The sequence below is a fragment of the Natrix helvetica genome (assembly GCF_964273705.1).
Source record: "Natrix helvetica genome assembly, chromosome: 1".
NCBI classification, from domain to species: Eukaryota; Metazoa; Chordata; class Lepidosauria; order Squamata; family Natricidae; genus Natrix; species Natrix helvetica.
Window position 1 is genome coordinate 75,803,804 of NC_138548.1, and position 21,727 is coordinate 75,825,530.

Below are 21,727 nucleotides of genomic sequence, written 5' to 3' on the forward strand. Positions count from 1 at the left end.
TATTATAAACATGAAACTCAGCCAACTGAACATTCAAAAATGCATTACAAATACCATTGACTGGTGCTAATGGTTGATATGGTTTCCTGCCAGCATACTAGGTATCAGCCAAATTATTATTATTATTATTATTATTATTATTATTATTATTATTATTATTATTATTATTATTATTATTATTATTATTATTACCACTACTACTACTACTACTACTACTACTACTACTACTACTACTACTACTACTACTACTACTATACGATTGTATCACAGCGGCCAGTTGATTCGCCTGATTTGGCATTGATTACTAGTCGGGCCCCACCCAGGGGCCTAGGACGTCGTAACGTATTTTCGTAATATACGTGCAGATCCAAGCAGTGCAGCTTTTTGCATTTGACTGATGGTGATTTTGTCAAGTTTTAACTGTTTTAAATGTAATTCCAGTGCTTTTGGAATAGCACCCAGTGTGCCGATTCATCTGCACTATATTTTTGTCATTTTGTTGGCTGGTCCACTTGTAGCCCACTTGTCGACGGATGTCCAGGGACCTCAACATCCGCCGCGGCCCTTGTTAACCCGCGCGACGACCGATGCGGTATAGAATTTTTATTTGTTTCTTTCACCATGTTATATGGGTTGGCGGGTTTTTTTTATGGGGCGAGGTTGCCAACCTGACCCCAACCCTCCTCCTTTCTCATCCGGGCTTGGGACCGGCAACGGCGGAGTTGTTGTTGTTGTTGTTGTTGTTGTTGTTGTTGTTATTATTATTATTATTATTATTATTATTATTATTATTAAATTGTATCACAGCGGCCAGTTGCTTCGCCAGATTTGGCATTGATTACTAGTCGGGCCCCACCCAGGGGCCTAGGACCTCGTAACATATTTTTGTAATATACGTGCAGATCCAAGCAGTGCAGCTTTTTGTATTTGACTGATGGTGATTTTGTCAGGTTTTAGCTGTTTTAAATGTAATTCCAGTGCTTTTGGAATAGCACCCAGTGTGCCAATTACCACTGGAGTTACCACTGCTGGTTTGTGCCATAATGGTTGAATTTCAATTTTTAGGTCCTGGTATTTCGTGATTTTTTCATGTTCCTTCTTGTCGACCCTGCTATCACCTGGTATTGCGATGTCTATGATTGTAACCTTATTTTTCTCAACCAGTGTGATATCTGGTGTGTTATGCGCCAGTATTTTGTACGTTTGTATACGAAAATCCCATAGGATCTTGACCATCTGATTTTCGGTGACTTTTTCAGACTTATGTTCCCACCAGTTTGTTGTTGTTTAAATATTATAATTTTTGCACAAATTCCAGTGGATCATTTGTGCTACTGAATTGTGCCGCAATTTATAATCAGTCTGCGCGATTTTTTTACAGCAGCTGAGTATGTGGTCAACAGTTTCATCAACTTCTTTGCAGAGTCTGCATTTGGCATTATCAGAGGATTATTATTATTATTATTATTATTATTATTATTATTATTATTATTATTATTATTATTATTATTATTATTATTATGTTAATCTTTGGTGAGATTCACAGCCTTTGGGGCTGGTTGGTAGCCTAACAGCTCAAGTCCTAACCAAGGACCTAGGACAGCGATGGCGAACCTTTTTTGGCTCGCGTGCCACAAGTGGGGGGAGCACAGGGGGGTCGTGTGCGGGCGTGCCACACCCATAATGCAACGCGCGCCCCCCCCAGTGCACATGCGCACACATGCGCGACCCCCCCCCATTTTTACATGCTTTTTTTGCCCTCCCCAGGCTCCAGAGGCTTTATAGGAGCCTGGGGGGGGCAAAAAGAGCCTCCTCCGCCCCCCCGGAGGCCCTCCGGAGGCTTCAGGGACCGTCTGGAGGCTTCCCTGAAGCCTTCGGAATGCTTAAAACCACCCTCCGAGCAAACCGGAAGTGACTTCCGGGTTGCTCGGAGGGTGGTTTTAAGCGCTCCGAAGGCTTCAGGGACCGTCCGGATGGTTCCTGAAGCCTTCGGAGTGCTCAAAAGGATCCTCCGAGCAAACCGGAAGTGACTGGACGGTCCCCAAAGCCTTCGGAACGCTTAAAACGACCCTCCGAGCAACCCGGAAGTCACTTCCGGTTTGCTCGAAGGGTGGTTTTAAGCGTTCCGAAGGCTTCAGGGAAGGTTCCGGACAGTCCCTGAAGCCTCCCGGGGGCTTCCGGGGCGGCGGGGGAGGCTCTTTTCGCCCTCCCCAGGCTCCTATAAAGCCTCTGGAGCCTGAGGAAGGCGAAAAATGGCTTTTAAAAAGGTGAACTCAGCTGGTCAGCGCGCACATGCGCGCTGGCCAGCTGACAGGGCAGCGCCTCGCGTGCCCTGACAAATGGCTCCGTGTGCCACTTGTGGCACACGTGCCATAGTTCGCCATCACTGACCTAGGAACTGTTAAGGTAACATCAGAGGATATAAGTTGTTCCAAGTAGGGTGGTTTTTTTCTAGAGTCAGAATGTTCAAGTCAGGTAAATTTAGAATTTTCAAATAGCGAGGTAGCCCTTTAGGTATTGCTCCAAGGGCTCCAATTACAATTGGGACAACACATGATTTCTTTTTTCACAGTCGCTCAATCTCAATTTGCAAGTCCCGGTATTTTGTGATTTTTTTCTTGCTGTTTATCTTCAATTCGTGCATCACCAGGTATTGCAATGTCAATGAACCATACTTTTTTCTTTTCAATTACTGTTATGTCAGGTGTGTTGTAGGCCAAGTGCCTGTCAGTTTGGATTCTGAGGTCCCACAAGATTTTGTCTTTCTCATTCTCTAAAACCTTCTCAACCTGATGGTCCCAGTGGTTTTTGCTGTACTCAAATCCAAACTTCTGGCACAATTTCTAGTGAATAATCTTAGCAACGTGGTCATGGCGTTGTAGGTAGTCAGTTTGTGAAATTTTGCTGCACCCACTGATCAAGTGGTCGACTGTCTCATCTTTCTCATTACAGAGGCAACATTTGCTGTTGGTGTATTTTTACCTTCATGCAGTTGGTGGCTAAGGCTTGTTCTTGAGCTGCAAAAATAAATCCTTTTGTTTCTTTTTTCAGTACTCCTGATCTTAACCAGTTCGAAGTTAGTTTTTGGTCAGCTTTGCTTTCAATACTTTTCAAGTATTGGCCATGCATAGCTTTGCTTTTCCAATTTTCAGCTCGCTTCTCAACTACTTCTTTCTTATATTCTGCTTTTAACTTAGTTGTCTTCAAAAGGCCTCCTTTATTTACTTCCTTAATCATTGGCTCTTCACTTTTCTGGTTGTAACCATTGAAGCTGTGTCTTTCTTCTTCCACAGTCTGCTTTACTTGTAGGAGTCCTCGACCACCCTCTGCTCTTGGTAGATACAATCGGTCAACATCACTTTTAGGGTGCAAAGCATGATTCATTGTCATAAGCTTCCTTGTTTTTCTGTCCAAATTGTCCAGCTCCATCTGGGTCCAGTCAATTATTCCTGCAGAGTATCGAATTACAGGTATAGCCCAGGTATTTATGGCTTTTATGATGTTTCCTCCACTCAGTTTGAACTTTAATATCTTGTGAATTCGTCGAATGTACTTGGCTGAGGTTAATTCCTTGACTATATTATGCATTAAGTCAGAGGCCTCTAAAATTCCCAAGTACTTGTAGCCTTCTTCTAGTTTTACTGCCTTTATCATTTCTTCATTCTCAAGTTGTATTCCATCATCTTCTAGGACCTTGCCTGTCTTGGTTGACATTGTTGCACATTTGTCAATTCCAAACTGCATACCAATGTCTTGGCTAAATTCTTTTGTGCTTTCAATTAATAAATCAGTTTATTATTATTATTGTTATTGTTGTTGTTGTTGTTGTTGTTGTTGTTGTTGTTGTTATTATTATTATTATTATTATTATTATTATTATTATTATTATTATTATTATTATTATTATTATACGATTGTATCACAGCGGCCAGTTGATTCGCCGGATTTGGCATTGATTACTAGTCGGGCCCCACCCAGGGGCCTAGGATGTCGTAACGTATTTTCGTAAAATACGTGCAGATCCAAGCAGTGCAGCTTTTTGCATTTGACTGATGGTGATTTTGTCAAGTTTTAACTGTTTTAAATGTAATTCCAGTGCTTTTGGAATAGCACCCAGTGTGCCAATTACCACTGGAATTACCGCTGCTGGTTTGTGCCATAATCGTTGAATTTCAATTTTTAAGTCCTGGTATTTTGCGACTTTTTCATGTTCCTTCTCCTCAACCCTGCTATCACCTGGTATTGCGATGTCTATGATTGTAACCTTCTTTTTCTCAACCAGTGTGATGTCTGGTGTGTTATGCGCTAGTGTTTTGTCTGTTTGTATACAAAAATCCCACAGGATCTTGACCATCTGATTTTCGGTGACTTTTTGAGGCTTATGTTCCCACCAGTTTGTTGTTGTTTTAATATTATAATTTTTGCACAAATTCCAGTGGATCATTTGTGCTACTGAATTGTGCCGCAATTTATAATCAGTCTGCGCGATTTTTTTACAGCAGCTGAGTATGTGGTCAACAGTTTCATCAACTTCTTTGCAGAGTCTGCATTTGGCATCATCAGATGATTTTTCGATTTTGGCCTTAATGGCATTTGTTCGGATAGCTTGTTCTTGCGCAGCCAGGATTAGTGACTCTGTTTCTTTCTTTAATGTACCTGTTGTTAACCATAACCAAGTTTTTTCACTGTCCACTTTATCTTTTATTTTTTCCAGAAATTGACCATGTAAGGCTTTGTTCTGCCAACTCTCCAGTCTTGATTTTATCACATCTTTTCTGTATTCTTGTTTCGTCTGTTGGGCCTTCAGTAGATTTTTGTTCTTTACTTCGATTAATAGATGTTCTTGACTTTCTTTTAAATAATCAGCTAGTGCATGTTTTTCTTCTTCAACTATTTGCTTCACTTGTAATAATCCTCTGCCACCTGATTTTCGGGGCAGGTATAGTCTATCAGTGTCACCACGTGGATGTAAACTGTAGTGCATTGTCATTAGTTTCCTGGTTTTTCGGTCCAAAATGTCCAAATCAGCTTGTGTCCAGTTAACTATACCAGCTGTGTATCTTATAACTGGTATTGCCCAGGTATTTATGGCCTTGATTGTATTTCCACCATTTAATTTAGATTTCAAAATTTTCCTAACTCTGTTGGTGTACTCTCTCCTGACAATATTTTTTACTTGTCCATGTTTGATGTTATCCAACTGCAAAATGCCTAAGTATTTGTAGGCTTCATTTTCATTGCATTTAATTAGTTGGCCGTTGGGCATTTCAATTCCCTCACATGTAGTGATTTTGCCCCTTTTTATGGATACAGTGGCACATTTTTCATGCCAAACTGCATTGAAATATCGGTGCTGAATACTCAGACTGTGTTTGTCAATGATTGGATTTCTATTTCTGACTTTCCATAGAGTTTCAAATCATTATTATTATTATTATTATTATTATTATTATTATTATTATCATCATCATCATCATCATCATCATCATCATCAGAATTGTATCACAGCGGCCAGTTGTTTCGCCGGATTTGGCATTAATTACTAGTCGGGCCCCACCCAGGGGCCTAGGACGTCGTAACATATTTTCGTAATATACGTGCAGATCCAAGCCGTGCAGCTTTTTGCATTTGACTGATGGTGATTTTGTCAAGTTTTAACTGTTTAAAATGTAATTCCAGTGCTTTTGGAATAGCACCCAGTGTGCCGATTACCACTGGAATTACCACTGCTGGTTTGTGCCATAATAGTTGAATTTCAATTTTTAGGTCCTGGTATTTTGCGATTTTTTCATGTCCATTATTGTTGTTGTTGTTGTTGTTGTTGTTGTTGTTAGTGTTAATATTGTATCATTTATTTAATCTATTTTTTAATTAAATTTTTATGCCACCCATCTCCCCTACTAGATGGTTCTGGGTGGCTTACAAGTTCTAAAACAAGTAAAAGGTAATTAAAATATAAAAACATACAAGTACACAGTTGAAAATATGGTTAAAAACAGTACTATAACCAAACGTAAGAGACCGATGGGATGGAGTTAGGGTTTTCTTAGTCCATCTGCCAGCTCCTAATAGTAAGCACCCTCCTTAGGAGCCCAGGCTAACCAGCAAATTCAGGTTTTAAGATCCTTCCGGAAGGCCAAAAGGAAAGGAGTAGTTGTCACCTCCAGTGCAAGAATGTTCCATAGGGACAGGGCCACAGCAGAAAAGGCTCTTCTATAAAAGCCAAGATGGCGCAATGGTTAGAGTGCAGTACTATAGGCTACTTCTGCTGATCACCGACTGCCAGCAGTTTGGCAGATCGAATCTCACCAGGCTCAAGGTTGACTTGGCCTTCCATCCTTCCAAGCTGGGTAAAATGTGGACCCAGATTGTTGCGGGCACTATGCTGACTCTGTAAACCACTTAGAGAGGGCTGTAAAAGCATAAAAGTATACAGTCTAAGTGCTATTGCTATTCCCCTTGACCCTGCCTGCTTTTGAAGGGTGACCCCAATGTGAGCACCTGGAGTTGTGAAATAAAAAAAATAAAAATGTCCTACCTGTATCTCATATTTAGATCAATATAAGGTGTAACATTTCAATAAATAGATAAATAAAACTTATTCCTTCATGAATATGTCCGATTCCCATCTAGAACCCTTCTGTATCAAATGGAGAGTCAACATATAGGATGAATGCTTTTTTTTAATGAAAAAGTTCCAGCACTTTAGTTTTCCACATAGGAGAGGTATCCAGTCATTCTTATTTCCTACTGATTTATTATCGAGTTCAGCAAAGGGCTCTTAGAACAGCTAGTAAGCCATTAAATAAAATTAATACTAAAATATAATTATGATCATAAGCAATTAAATAAGCCATAGTAATTTAAAATATCTTAAGAAAGCATCACCAGGCTGGAAAGCTTCTCACACTATCAATTTTTCTCTGTTCCTACCTCTCCAAACAAGCATCTTGAATCCTAAAAATGCTCATCAAGGGATGATTCTCAGCAGTGTAGACAGTGTTGAAGTTGTAGTGGGAGAGGTAATTGCTTAAAATTATGCTTCACTGAACTCCCTTTTTATACTGACAACATGAAAATAACTAAATAAGTTGCAATTATAATTTTAAATATGTGTTGATCCAGATAAAAAGCCAAGAGTTTTTCCAGCCAGTCCCATCACAATATTTTTTTCTACATTTACTTTTACTTTAGCATACACCTTTTGTTATTCTGAAATTGCTTAGAAAGTTGTTCTTCCTGCATGAAGATGAAAAATATTGGGGGGGGGGGGACGGAATACATCTTACATCTATTTTTCTGTCCTTACAGTTTCTAAGAGACATTTTTAGTTTTTGAATTGGCAAAATAGGTATTGGGGATTTTGAAATTTGGAAACACTGCATTCCTCTGAAGTATGACAACAAGACCTTCCTCAACAATGCCAGCTATGTTCCCACAGAGATAAGACTGCTATTCAGAGAAATAAAATAGAGATTCTATCTGGAGTATAATATCTCTGGGAATTTATAAAAAGTCTCTTTTAATTGTTATTATTTATGGTAACCCAACCCCTAATCCATCAAAGGTAATGAGTGAATGAATCTTTAAGTGCCTGCCTGTGAAGTTCAAAACATATTATTGCTATATAAACCAGCCTGATCCAACTTATTGATATACTCAGACAGAAAAGGCTGTGCTGCTAAGAATTCTTAGTAGTATAACTCCAACATATAAGGAATGGTAGATTAATCTTTTTCTATTTTCAAAAGAAAGAACATGGAGTTAAAATAATGCCATAATTAGGGGGAAATGGACACTTTGAAAGTATTCTGATGTTCTAATGCATGAATGCAGCTTTATCATAATCAGGTTTCATTGTCTGATAGCTTTTGAAGGCAGTAAACTGTTATAAGCATTAAACCAGACTTTGCTGATTTTGAACAAAGTAAACACATTTGGACATACCGTATTTATCGGCGTATAACACGCACAGGCGTATAACACGCACCTTCATTTTAAGAGGGAAATTTCAGGGGGAAAAATTTAAATTTCAAATAAAGAACTTTGAAGCAAAATAAGGGTAGCTCAGAACATTTTTTTATTAATATTATTACCACTTATAAGGTAAATAATGTAAAAGGACAGTAAAAGCAACTGTTTTAACAAAGAAACTTGGATATTCTGTTTTTACAAAAGTTTACTCAGAAATCGCTATCTGGGAAACCAAGAAACTTTTTTTTTTTTTTAATGTTTATTTATTTTTCTTTAAAAAGACAAGACAACACATACAGTACAAGAGCAGGGAAGTAAAAAAAAAGACACATTTTCATCAAGCATGTCGTTTGGTTACAAGTTTTTGTGCGATGGTTTTTACAATTAAGGATACGGTCACTAATTATCCATTAAATATAGTTAAATATTTCATTGAGCATTGCATGTTCAAGTTACCATAGTATTCTTTCTTTTATGACAACCCTTATTTCTTTATCTCTATAATTATGTACTAGGTAGCAATAGGTCTTTATAAAATTGTATCACCGTTCTCTCAAAAATAAAGGTGGAGATTAAGTCAAAAAAAAAAGAAAAAAAGAAAGAAACTCATTACTTCATATAAGACATTTCTATTTTCCATTAATCTTAAAGTTTCCAATCATCCTCAACTCCAAATTTAATTTCCCGTTACTATTTGTCAATCCATGTCGTCATTAGATATTTTAATCTATATTCACATCCATTGTTCATTACATCATCATTGTTCCATTTTATATTATAAAATAGTCACCAGCCACAATCATACCTAACAATTTAAATCATCTCACTCTTATACATTAAATACATTATTATTCTTATCTCGTATAAGTAAATGGTCTATTTCATAATAAAGGCTTAATATGTATAGAAAGAGAAAAAAAAGAGAAAGAAAAAAGAGAGAGATTTTTTCAAAACATTAAGTATAACTTTCTATTATTATTACATATGAGATAGGGTAAAGAAAAAGAAAAGATTCACTTCCAAGTTTTTTTATCCACCCATTGATAAAACAAGTCCCATACTTTATAAAATTGCTCATCCTCTAATTCTCTAATTTCAAATGTAAGTTTACTCATTTCTGCACAGTTCATTATCTTCCGAACAATTTCCTCCTCTGTTGGTACTTTCTCATTTTTCCAGTATTTAGCAAATACAATTCTAGCAGCTGTTAACACATTTATGATCAAATATTTCAAGTCTTTATTGTATGTTTCTGGTATTATTCCCAATAAAAAAAGTTCTGGTTTCAGGTCTATATGTTTATGTATCATTTTCTCCAACCACATGTGTATTTTAGTCCAGTATCTTTTAGCTTCAGGACAAGTCCACCACATGTGGTAGTATGTGCCCGGTGTATGTTGACATTTCCAGCATTTTTCAGACTTATTCTTCGACATTCTTGCTATTCTCGATGGGGATAAATGCCACCTATAAAACATCTTATACAAATTTTCTTTATATGCAGTTGACATTGTCATTTTATAATTTTGAGTCCACAATTTTTGCCATTTTTCTAAATCAATCCCATGTCCAAAGTTTTTTCCCCAGGCTAACATAGTTCCTTTCACTTGTTCTTCATATAATTTCACCTCTAATAAATAATCATAAAATTTTTTAATTAATTTTTCATCATTACCTGTTAAGATTTTATCTAATTCAGTCAGTTTATCATAAAAACCCTCATTTTTTCGATCTTCATTGTATCTAGAGTGTATTTGCACATATGAGTACCAATTGAGTTCAATACCTTCTTGTTTCAATTCTTGTATAGATTTAAGTTCACCCTCTGCATTCAATAATTCAGCATATCTAACTGCTTCTTCCCTTTTAAATACTATTGGATATGAAAAGGCTTCAATAGTTGATATCCAGACTGGAATTTTCAAGTAGTGCAACCTCTTAACCTTCTGCCAATTTAATAACAAAGCCTCTCTTATAAAGTGGTCTCTAAAGTAACCATGTTTTTTAGTTCCTTTATACCATAAGTATGCATGCCATCCCAACAGCAAATCATGACCTTCTAGATTCAAAAGCCTATCATTTCTTAGCATTATCCATTCCTTAATCCACATCAGACTAGCTGCCTGATAGTATAACTCCCAATCAGGTAGACCCCACCCTCCCCTTAATTTGGAATCTTGTAACAATTTACGTTTTATTCTTGCTTTTTTCCCTTGCCATATAAATTTCAACACCATTGTATTTAATTCTTCAAAATATCCTTTCCCCAACTTAATTGGAATAGTCTGAAACAAGTATAACAGTCTAGGTAAGATATTCATTTTAATTGTTGCAATTCTGCCGATCATTGATAATTGAAGGTTCTTCCATTTCGCCAAGTCTGTTACAATTTGTTGCTTCAATTTAAGATAATTATCTTCTTTAAGAGTGCTGCATTTGGCTGTTAGGTGAATCCCCAAATATTTAACTTTATTTGTGATTTGCATTTCCAAGTTTTCTGCCAATTCTTCTTTTTGTTTTTGGGGTATATTTTTTGTTAAAATCTTTGTTTTGTCTTTGTTTATTTTTAAACCTGCAACTTTTCCATATGCCTCGATTTCTCCTATCAGTTTAGGTGCAGATTGAAATGGCTCCTCAAGAATGAAGACTAAGTCGTCAGCAAATGCTTGCAGCTTGTATTCTTCCTTTTTAATGGTCATTCCCTTTATTTCTTCCTCTTCTCTAATCTTTCTATTTAGTACTTCTAATGTTAAAACAAAAAGCAGTGGTGACAGTGGGCAGCCTTGTCTCGTACCTCTTTTAATTTCAATTGGATCCGTCAGCTCTCCATTTATCATTATCTTGGCTGTTTGCTTGTGATATATCGTTTGTATGGCTTGAATAAAATTCTTACCAAAGTTCATTTGTTCCATTTGTTGAATCATAAATGTCCAATTCACGTTATCAAAGGCTTTCTGCGCATCCAAGAAGATCAAAGCCATTTGCTTCTCAGAGTGGACCTGATAATATTCTAAGGTGTTTAAAATTGTCCTTATATTATCTCTAATTTGCCTCTTTGGTAAAAAACCATTTTGGTCCGGATGGATAAACCCATTTAGGTATTTTTTCAGTCTCTCTGCCAGTATTGAAGCAAATAGTTTATAGTCTGAGTTCAACAAGGAGATAGGTCTATAGTTCTTAATTTGCGTATGGTCTGCCTCCTCTTTGGGTATTAATGTAATATATGCCTCCAACCATGAATTAGGTATTTTACTTTCAATCATTACTTCATTCATGACTTCTAGTAATGGAACGGCCAAGGATTTTTCTAATGTTCTATAGAATTCCACAGGAAGGCCATCCGGTCCCGGGGCCTTCCCATTATTTTGTCTTTTAAGGGCCTCAGTTAATTCCATCATTGTTATTTTATCTTCAAATATAGTTCTAGTATCATTTGGTATTTGGGGGAGTTTGGCGTTTTGTAAATATTGTTTCACTTCTTTCTCTTCTATGTTCTCTTGTTGATACAACTTGGCATAGTAATCTTGAATAATTTTCCTTTTTTCCATATTTCCATAATGCAATTGTCCTTGTTCATCTCTTAGTTGTAGTATTTCCTTGGTCTCTCTTTCTTTTCTCAGTTTATAAGCCAGCCATCTGCCTGGTTTATTTGCATTTTCAAAATAGTTCTGTTTAGCACCTCTGATTTTTTGGGCCAGGTCCTCCTTTTCCAGTAGGTCAAGTTTGTGTTTTATTGTGTCCATCTTTATTTTAATCTCTTTCTTTTGTGGAGATTTCTGTAGTTCTTTTTCCAATGTGCTGTAATCTTTTTCTAGATCCTTAGACACTTGTCTTTTCTTTAAGTTTCTCTTTCTTATATAGTCTATTATCAAACCTCTAGAAAAGGCCTTCATTGTATCCCAAAGATTCTGTAAGGACGTGTCTTCTTTTTTGTTTTCTTTAAAGAAGAAAGTCAATTCTTTTTCCATTTTCTTTACAAATTCTTTCTCTTTCAATATCCTGTTATCTAGTGTCCATCTAGATCTTCTTCTTTGTTGTCTCCAACCTATTGCCATTGGATTGTGGTCTGCCCAGATGTTTGGTTCAATCTCCACATCTAGTGCGCTGCTGGATATGCCCGTTGAAGCCCAAATCATATCAATTCTAGAGAGCGATGAGTGTCTATTTGAATAAAAGGTATATTGTTTTTTGATGGGGTTCCTTTCTCTCCACACATCTTTTAGATTTATTTCATCCATCATCCTGAAGAAGGACTTTGGGAGTGTTTTTCTATTTTGTTTTGTTGTTTTGTGGGTTTTATAGTCCAGTTACCAAGAAACTTTTCATCTTCACTGCTATCTCAAAATCGCAATGAACACTGCTGCTTTCACTGCTACTATCTTCCACCCTCCCTTCCTCCTTCCCTTCCTTCCTGCCTCCCTTCCAGTTCTCTCCTTCCTCTTTCCTCCTGCCTGCCTGCCTTCTTTCCCTTCTGCTTATCTATGCTTCCTTCCTTCCTTGCACCTCCCTCCCTTCTGCCTGCCTGCCTTCTTTCCTCTTTCCCTATCCTCCTATCCTTCCTTTCTCCCTCCCTCCTTCCCTGCCTCCCTTCCAGTTCCATCCTTCCCTCCTTCCTTCTGCCTCCTTCCTGCCTGCTTGCCTTCTTTCCTCTTTCCCTCCAGCGTGTCTGCTTTTCTTTCCTTCCTTCCACCTCCCTTCTGCCCTCCTGCTTTCTTTCCTCTTTCCCTCTTGCTTGTCTATCCTTACTCCCTCCTCGCCTCCTTCCCTTCCTTCCTTCCTGCCTCCCTTCCAGTTCCATCCTTCCCTTCCTTCTGCCTTCCTGCCTTCTTTCTTCTCTCTCCTGCTTGTCTGCTTTTCCTGTGTGTGCACGCGCGTGAAAAAGAGGTGGTGGGAGAGAAATTTGAAAGGTCTTCTGCTTGTCCCTCCTGGCTTGTACTGGCATCCTGGGAGGTTACACGAGGCTGGCTCCTGGGTCTGGTGAACGCTTCACTGGAGGAGGGGTCCTTGCCGACCGCCTTGAAAGAGGCGGTGGTGAGGCCCCTGCTCAAGAGGCCTTCCCTGGATCCGGAGGAACTAGCTAATTACCGTCCTGTCTCCAACCTTCCCTTTTTAGCGAAGGTTGTAGAGAGTGTGGTGGCGCAACAGTTCCCACGTCACCTGGAGGAAGCAGTCTATCTTGACCCACGCCAGTCTGGCTTTCGACCTGGTCACAGCACGGAGACGGCCTTGGTCGCATTGGTAGATGATCTATGGAGGGCCAGAGATAGGGGTTGTTCCTCTATCCTGGTCCTATTAGATCTATCAGCGGCTTTCGATACCATCGACCATGGTATCTTATTGCGCCGGCTGGAAGAGATGGGCGTGGGGGGCACCGTTCTGCGGTGGTTCCGCTCCTATCTCTCCGACCGGACGCAGTGTGTGTTGGCAGGGGAGCAGAGGTCGACCCTGAGGTCACTCACTTGTGGGGTGCCCCAGGGTTCGGTCCTCTCGCCCCTCCTGTTCAACACATACATGAAGCCGCTGGGTGAGATCATCCGTGGTTTTGGGGTTGGATACCATCTGTACGCTGATGATACACAGCTGTACATTTCCACCCCAAACCACCCCAACGAGGCCGTCAAAATGTTGTCCCGGTGTTTGGAAGCCGTGCGGGTCTGGATGGGGGACAACAGACTTAAACTCAACCCTTCCAAGACTGAGTGGCTGTGGCTACCGGCGCCCCGATTTAACCAGTTGACACCATCACTGGCCATAGGGGGCGAATTACTGCCCCCCGTGGAACGGGCGCGCAATCTGGGCGTCCTCCTTGATGCCCGGCTGTCGATGGATGACCATCTGACAGCCGTGGTGAGTGGGGCGTTCCACCAGGTTCGCCTGGTGCGTCAATTGCGCCCCCTATTGGATCGGGACGCCCTACGCACCGTCACTCATGCGCTGGTGACGTCTCGCCTGGACTACTGCAATGCTCTCTACATGGGGCTCCCCTTGAGATGCACCCGAAGACTACAGCTAGTTCAGAATGCGGCCGCGCGGGTTATCATGGGAGGATCAAGATACTCCCATATAACACCATTCCTGCGCGAGCTGCACTGGCTGCCTGTGGTTTTTCGGGTGCGTTTCAAGGTGTTGGTTACTATCCTCAAAGCACTCCATGGCATGGGACCTAGTTACCTGCGGGACCGCATCTCACCTCATACATCTCTACGACCTATCCGCTCTCACAGAGAGGGACTCCTCCAGGTGCCATCCACCAAGCAATGCCAGCGGGTGGCGCCTAGGAGTAGAGCCTTCTCTGTGATGGGCCCAACCCTCTGGAATGACCTCCCTCCTGATATTAGAACTACTAATGACCTCCGCTCCTTCCGACAGAAGCTCAAGACTCACCTGTTCCGACTAGCTGGCTTAGCCGATTGATAGTTCCATCTTCCACCTCCTGGCAAACATTTTATTGGGGAATTTTTTAAGGGAATTTTAATTGTATTTGTATTTTAACTAAGAATTGTACAGTATATTTTTTACCTCCTCCGTCTATGTCTATGTCTACGTCTACGTTCATGTCTATGTATTTGTATATGGTTTTAACATGACTGTACACCGCCCCGAGTCCTACCTAGGAAAGGGTGCGGTCTAGAAATAAAAGTTTATTATTATTATTATTATTATTATTTCGGAAATCGGAAATACCCCCCTCCCCTTTTCCTCCAGCGAGCACGGAGCTTGATGGAGGCAAAGTGTGAGCGCGCGCGCGAAAAGGAGGTGATGGGAGAGCAATTTGAAAGGTCTTCTGCTTTCGGAACTCGGAAATACCCCCCCACACACACTCCTCTTTTCCTCCAGCGAGCACGGAGCTTGAAGGAGGCGAAGTGTGAGCGCGCGCGTGAAAAAGAGGTGGTGGGAGAGAAATTTGAAAGGTCTTCTGCTTGCCGTGGGTGGGCCGCATTTACATAGAGCAGGGAGGGCTGTTAAAGGGCCGTATTAAACCGGCCCCCAGGCCGCAAATGGCCCGCGGACCGGACTTTGGACATGCCTGGTGTATACGGTACTTGTTAATACTGTAAAAACATGGCTTCTTAACATTATATCGGCGTATAACACGCATACATCATTTGCCCCCTATTTTTCGGGGGGGGAAAGTGCGTGTTATACGCCGATAAATATGGTAGTTAGAAACTTGTTTGGGGAATTAATAGGAAATACAATCAATGTGGAGGATGAAGTAGATAATCACAAATCACTCCACCAATATTCCTTTACAGGAATATGTTTACATAGTATGTTTAACCATACTCTAATGTATTTTGATTTTCAGGAAGTATGAAAGTCAAACAAATCATGGCATTTGGTGGCTGAATTCATACCAAACCATTTATTTTAATTTTGTGGAATAGCAGTAGCCCTTAGACTTATATCCCGCTTCACAGTGCTTTACAGCCCTCTCTAAGCAGTTTACAGAGTCAGCATATCGCCCCCAACAATTTTGGTCCTCATTTTACTGACCTTGGAAGGATGAGTCAACCTTGAGCTGGTGAAACTCGAACTTCCAAATTGCTGGCAGCTGGAAGCCAGCAGAAGTAGCCTGCAGTACTGCATTCTAACCACTGCGCCAACACAGCTCCTAATTGGTAATTCATTTCTGTCAAGTAGATCATAAGATTGAGAATACCAAGGTGGATTGATATTATATTTATTTTCATGTATTTATTTATTTTTTGTTGGCTAACTTCATGTGACTTTGTAAACAGAGCTGGGAATCCTTATGGAGTCTGTGTGGTATATAAAACTACCGTATATAGATAAAATAGTGTCCACAAACATTTTTACAATTTGCAAGGTTAAAAAAAATAGCATCCACAAACATTGATGGTTTTACTACTGAATATCTGTGCACAAATGTGGTTTGTATACCACAAAATGCCACTGGGATGCCAGAGGCAGCTATCTCTCCAAGCCAAGAGTATAGTGGCTCATTTCACACTGAATAGCAAGCCATAAATCACCGTGATGGGGTCCTTGGTGCTCTCTGAGTTGGGTTGTTTTCTTGCAGCTGTTTCATTTCCGAAACTAGGTAACATCATCAGTGCTAGTCATGAATCACAGTTCACACATCTTAATGGGTGATTATATATACCATAGTAAACCCAACCCACAATAACCAATTTCATTGTATTTAAGTACAATGACAATAAAGACTTTCCTTATTATGGCTTAGTGCAATGTGCAAATATGTGCAACTAATGTGCACTTTTTATTCTGTAAATAGCAGACATTGTGGAAGGCTGAGCGGCACTGGGACTATAGAAGATAGGAAGGAGGTATTTTAGTCTTCTCTTCCACATTAGAAAGGTTTCTAGGGGCTTTTGAAAAACAAACCGTAGCTTTTCAAAACAATTTTTGTTGGGTAGGTTGGGAAAGTGTTCGCTCACAATCTTTGTGGAATACATATCTCAACTTTTCAGTTATTAAAAAAAGCATTAGGTTAAGATGGGAGATTAAAAGACAGATAGGAGAGAGAGAGAGAATATGCTTTTTTAATATTCTAGTAAAGCAAAAATGCTTAAAGCTGCATCAAATTACCTTAAATGTACACTACGCAGTCCATAAATTACAGCGTGTATAAATACAGACATGTATTTCTGTTTTTAATTAAATGTGAAAGCTGCCAATGGAATTCTAGTTATGACTGGATATCTGAGATGTTATTGCTGGAATATTTTTTTTAATAATCTGTTTCCATTCTCTATGCAAATGCTCTTCCAGATTAGCCAGCCAGAATATTAAAAAACTTTTTTTTAAAAAAAAAATCATAATGGGTGAGTAAGCTTTGACCATTTAAATTCTCTCTTTTCTCCCTTTTTTGCCCAGCTTGCTCACCCCTTTCTCCCCATTATGACATTTATTATTTTTCCATTCACAGCAAAACTATTCACATCAAGGTAATTGATGATGAGGAGTATGAAAAAAACAAGACTTTCTTCATTGAGCTGATGGGTCCTCGAATGATGGATATGAGTTTACAGAAAGGTGTAGTACTGGCTCTCCCAACTAACATTAACACTCTTCTTTCCTCTTTTTCTTATTTCCTACCTTTCTTTTCTCGCTATCAATGGCCTCTTTTTATTTTTATTTTCCAACTGCTCTATCCTTAACACTGCCGTATCTGCACAGCCTGTCACATGGTACTGATGGAAGTTAGCAAGAGGCTGCTTTGATTAGCTGAGAATGCAGTATTTAAGTGTGTGTGTGTCTGTGATTGGTCTGAAGGATGTTAATGCATATTCTTGAAATAACAGGACACTGGGGTTTTCAAATGCATCTTCAACGCTACAGAAATAGGCCATAGAGCTCAACCCTGCAGCCTGATGCAAACTTATATGCATATTGGAAGTCTTCCAGCTCAACTTGCTTTTAGCATACCTATCATTGTCACAAGATCTGCACACTAACACTAGTTTCTTGCCTTGCAAAAGAAAAGGGTTGTTCATTTTTCTGTACAAAACAAAATGCTTTATGAATCAATGGACCAACATGCTAACATATCATTCTTGTGTTCCGATAAACTCATTTGGCATTTTAACTTCAAATCCATGCCGGTTCAATGTACCGTGGAAGGGAACTAAATATTTCCTCTAATTAAAAGCTGCAAACTGCAAACCCTTTTATACTCATATGTATAAACACGCTTGCTTGTCTCTAAATGACTTGTCCTCAGCCTACTTTTTCAACCTTACAAACTGTTTGATTAATTCAAAGGCTAAGTTAGACTATAACATTTTGCACGAAGTGTTGGAACAAAAAAAATATTTTTTTTCATTGAACCACCCAAGAATGCTCCTTCAGAATCACACATTTATTTTGATATTAGCCTGCTGACAACAGCAAGCAGAGAAATAGAATGTGTACAGTTGTTATTTTTTTTTTGCCAAAATCTATTTCCCTTAAATGCTTCTTCATTGTCTGTGTAGAGAGATCTGATCAGAAAATGACTCCAATCAATCTACATGTGACTGTACGTGAAAACTGAGAATCGCAATTAATCCTAAAAATACATTCAAGTTTTCTCACCATTCTGCAAATTATATGGGAGAGTTGTGGCCAATTCTTCCTTGGCTTAAAAAGCTAATTTAATGTTGTATTTCAATTCTTGATGTTTTGAGGATACAGGCATATATCAGGATCTAGCTCTTTTGTGGCACTTTCTACAAATTGAAGGAAATAATTAGGATTCCTTAAGAAAATAACAACAGAGATTGTGTTAGAATTGGTCCAGGGTCTCAAATAGAAACCCAATCAATATAAATAGATAATTTCTAGGGGAAAATGGGAAACCATTAGTATTCATTCTTTGTCATTCTTCATGTTCATATATTTAAAAAAAATAGGTAAGAAAAGAAGAGGAAGTAAAGTTTCTGAGTGATTCTGAGGCATTTTGATGTAAACGTGAATGCCTCTGAGTTTGATAGGATTTACTCCTAGCTAAATGGGTATAGAATTGCAACTTCATTTTTATAAGAGTGTGTTTCGTATCATTGCACGATACTCACCTAGGTTGTATTGTATTGTATCCTGCCCATACCCTTATAACATTGAATTTCATAAGTATCAAGCAGTTCAGTGAGCAAAAATGAATGATCAATTCTCAGTTAAAAAAATAAAAAATTAAGGCATCAAGTATGGGGAAAGAAACCAAATTGCCTTTGCAGAGAAAAAGATCTAGATGGGAAAATCCTGGCTGTGTTTTGTGCATGTTTGTGTGTATGTCTGCATAGTTAAAGGATATTTTAATTCTGTCTTATTGCACTCTCCATCCACTGTTCAAGACAGACAAAAATTGGCTTTTTATCTAATACACTAAGGATGTTTGTCCCATCTCTACCTGTAGGCTGTTCTGGATTCAGCCAGTTGATGAACTGTTATTACCATGTGACATTTGACTAAATGTGCTGCAGAGGTCACCTTCCACTAACCATCACTATAGACCAGATTCCTCTTCCTCACTCTTTGCCCCTCCCTCCTTTCCTCCTTCCTTCCTTCCTTCCTTCCTTCCTCCCTCCCTCCCTCCCTCTAATGTTCTCTAATTCATCTAAAGATCAGCTCCAACTGATACGTCCTAGAAAGCAAGTGAAAGACCATCAAGACAGTGGCAGAAGCAGGCTGCATGTGAGACGGTGTGATGGAAGGGATAGTAGTAGTGTTGACCGCTGCTGCTGAATTTGCTCCCAACTACAGGCTACCCACTGTACACCCATCTTTTTCTTGTTGTCCCTACAGGAAGACCATAAGGGTTAAAATAGTAGATGAGGAGGAATACGAAAGGCAGGAGTCTTTCTTCATTGTCCTTGGTGAACCGAAATGGATGGAACGAGGAATATCAGGTGTGAGATCCTTCTTTTGAAAAAAGAAACCAAGCAAATGCAGACTGCAAAAACAACCTTTTTTGCTCCGCCTTTTCCTCTTTGATTTTTACACAGACCAAGTTTTATTCTTTTCTCTCCTATATTCTCGCTCTCACCCTGTTTCGGTCCCATCTCTGCATTTTTGAGCTTAGCTTAAGATCCTCCTTTTGTGCAGTGCTTGTGGCTTACAGGCTGTTTGAACTTCCATGTGTTTGGATCCTTCCCTTTCTCTTTGCTCTCCTTTTCCCCCCTGTGTTCCTTTTGGTCATATTTTTGATGTAATCTTGTCTCCTTTTCTTATCCCAAGATGGAAAGTCCTTTTCTCAGAAGAATGTGTTAAACTGCATGTTGCCTCTTCAGCTTGCTCCCCAATTCTGAACTTTGCACAATGAGACCTGTCTTTTTTATTCTCTTCCTTAATTACAGCTTTGTAATTAATATTACAAAGCTACTGATTATTATTTTTGTATAAATGTATATGGATATAGACATGTACATATTGGAGTCAGGTTTAACAAGTGTTGCCAACAGTAATAGCCAAGAATGTTTGCAATTAATTCCCTGCCAAAAAATATCTCTAAATAGACCAAAACACTTTATAATACAACTTCATAGAACTCATGTTAGGAAGTACTTCCTCAGAGTTTCAGCAAAGACATACAGGGTCTAGGACAAGTCGCCCTGGCCATCTCATCCTAACCAACTCGCCCTGGCTGACTCACTGAAGAACAACTCACCATGGCCAACTCACCATGGATAATTCAACCCAGGACTCAGCTCAACTCAAGAGAAGGGCAAGTGAATTGCAGCAGACCTTGTCTTGCTTTAGGTTTGAACCTTCTCAAGTTAGACATCCTCAAGGCTGGAGTGAGCTGCAATTCTACTTGTCCCTCTCTTCAGTTGTCCCACACTGAAGTTGTCCCACTGTGGGGCAAGTTGTCCCACAGTGAATTGACTGCAGTGAGTTGGCCAGGTGAGTCAGCTATGGCAAGACAGCCTAGATGAGTTTTCCCATTTCGGACCTACAGGCATGTCAGTAGCAAAGAACTTCCAAGATGGAAGTCAAAGCATGCTTGGAGGGAATCTACCTTAACTTGCTGCCTTCCAAATGTGTTGAACCACTCACTAGAATGCTCTGTGCTGCCTGCAAATTCTAGCAGTCTAATATATATGGAGGACCACAAACCTGGAGAAATCTGTCTTCAGCTGCTTCGTTAACCCACTTGTGGATCATAGAGATTTTGTGTCTGACCTTGCATGTTTCAAGAATCTTTACACAACAGTTCTTCTCTCTAATGGGTCACATTAACAAAGATCAAGTGGGTTTCCATATAGTATTTTGTATTCTTCTTCACAAAATGTGAACAAATAAAGCTCATTAAAAAGATGCTTATAGCAATGCTTATAAATTAAATGTAGATCAGTAAAGAATGCTGTATACAGCAAAGTATACATTCAAAGTATACAAAATATTCATATTATTTAGTTTTTCTATTTTAGTTTTTCATGGAAAATGATATAACACTGATGCTTCAGAACTATGGAGCTAACACTCTTGAAAACAAAGAAATAACAGCTCTTAAATATGTGCAATAGTAGCATACTGCTATTGCTTCTGTTATTAGCTTTATGTTTTATTCTGGACTATTCTTCATTCAAGGGGCAATACAGAACAATTGTCCAAAGTTACAATGCAGCTAATTGTTACTTAACATTGAAGCATTTAATCTAAATACCAAATCCTTTCTTTTTCAGCTGGAAAGTTTGTTACCAGCCATTCTTTGCTGGGTTTTCAAAACCCAAATTAGGTTACTCTGATGATTCCTTATCTGTAAACATCCATCTTTTTTTTAAAAAAAAAAAAATCCTTTTATACTCCAAATTTCTGAGTTCACCTCTCTCTCTCTTTTCATCCCAACACTCAACTACCAGCAGCCCACGCAGATCATGGGTACTTGAAAATTTTCACGTGATCTTTGTACATCTTCCAACAATTCACATTAATGTGAGTTTTAAGCCGTTTTAGTCATGAGAAAATGCTGATGCTGTTTGAAAGGAGGACAGTGTTTTATATATTATGCATTCCACCAGTGGTGGGATTCACTTACCTTCCCTACCGGTTCGCAAATGTGAGTGCGCTCGCTTTGCTCGCATGGGCCCCATCTGCGTATGCACACTGCCTTTTGCTCATACGCAGCGCTCACACATTACATCGGGGCAAGTGGGCAGAGCCTCCTGCAGCTGCCGCTATCAGTTCACCTGAACCAGAGAAAACCAGCTAAATACTACCTCTGCATTCCACTGGGATGGTGTTTCACTGGAATCAGGGAATCAGAGGCCAGAAGTGGTTTGGTTATCTG

At 39.3% G+C, this 21,727-nt stretch overlaps 1 protein-coding gene across 2 annotated transcripts in view; it reads left to right on the forward strand.

The window, feature by feature from the left end:
- The window catches only part of SLC8A3 (solute carrier family 8 member A3), a 251,075-nt gene that overhangs the window by 186,149 nt on the left and 43,199 nt on the right, over positions 1–21,727 (forward strand). The window contains exons 3-5 of one of the 2 annotated variants that reach the window (XM_081937752.1): positions 16,889–16,995; positions 19,061–19,139; positions 19,243–19,346. In XM_081937752.1, coding sequence (XP_081793878.1) covers positions 16,889–16,995; positions 19,061–19,139; positions 19,243–19,346 — 290 coding nt within the window. Of the gene's footprint in view, positions 1–16,888; positions 16,996–19,060; positions 19,140–19,242; positions 19,347–21,337; positions 21,373–21,727 lie in introns of those variants that run through there. The other variant, XM_081937751.1, reaches the window with a different exon arrangement.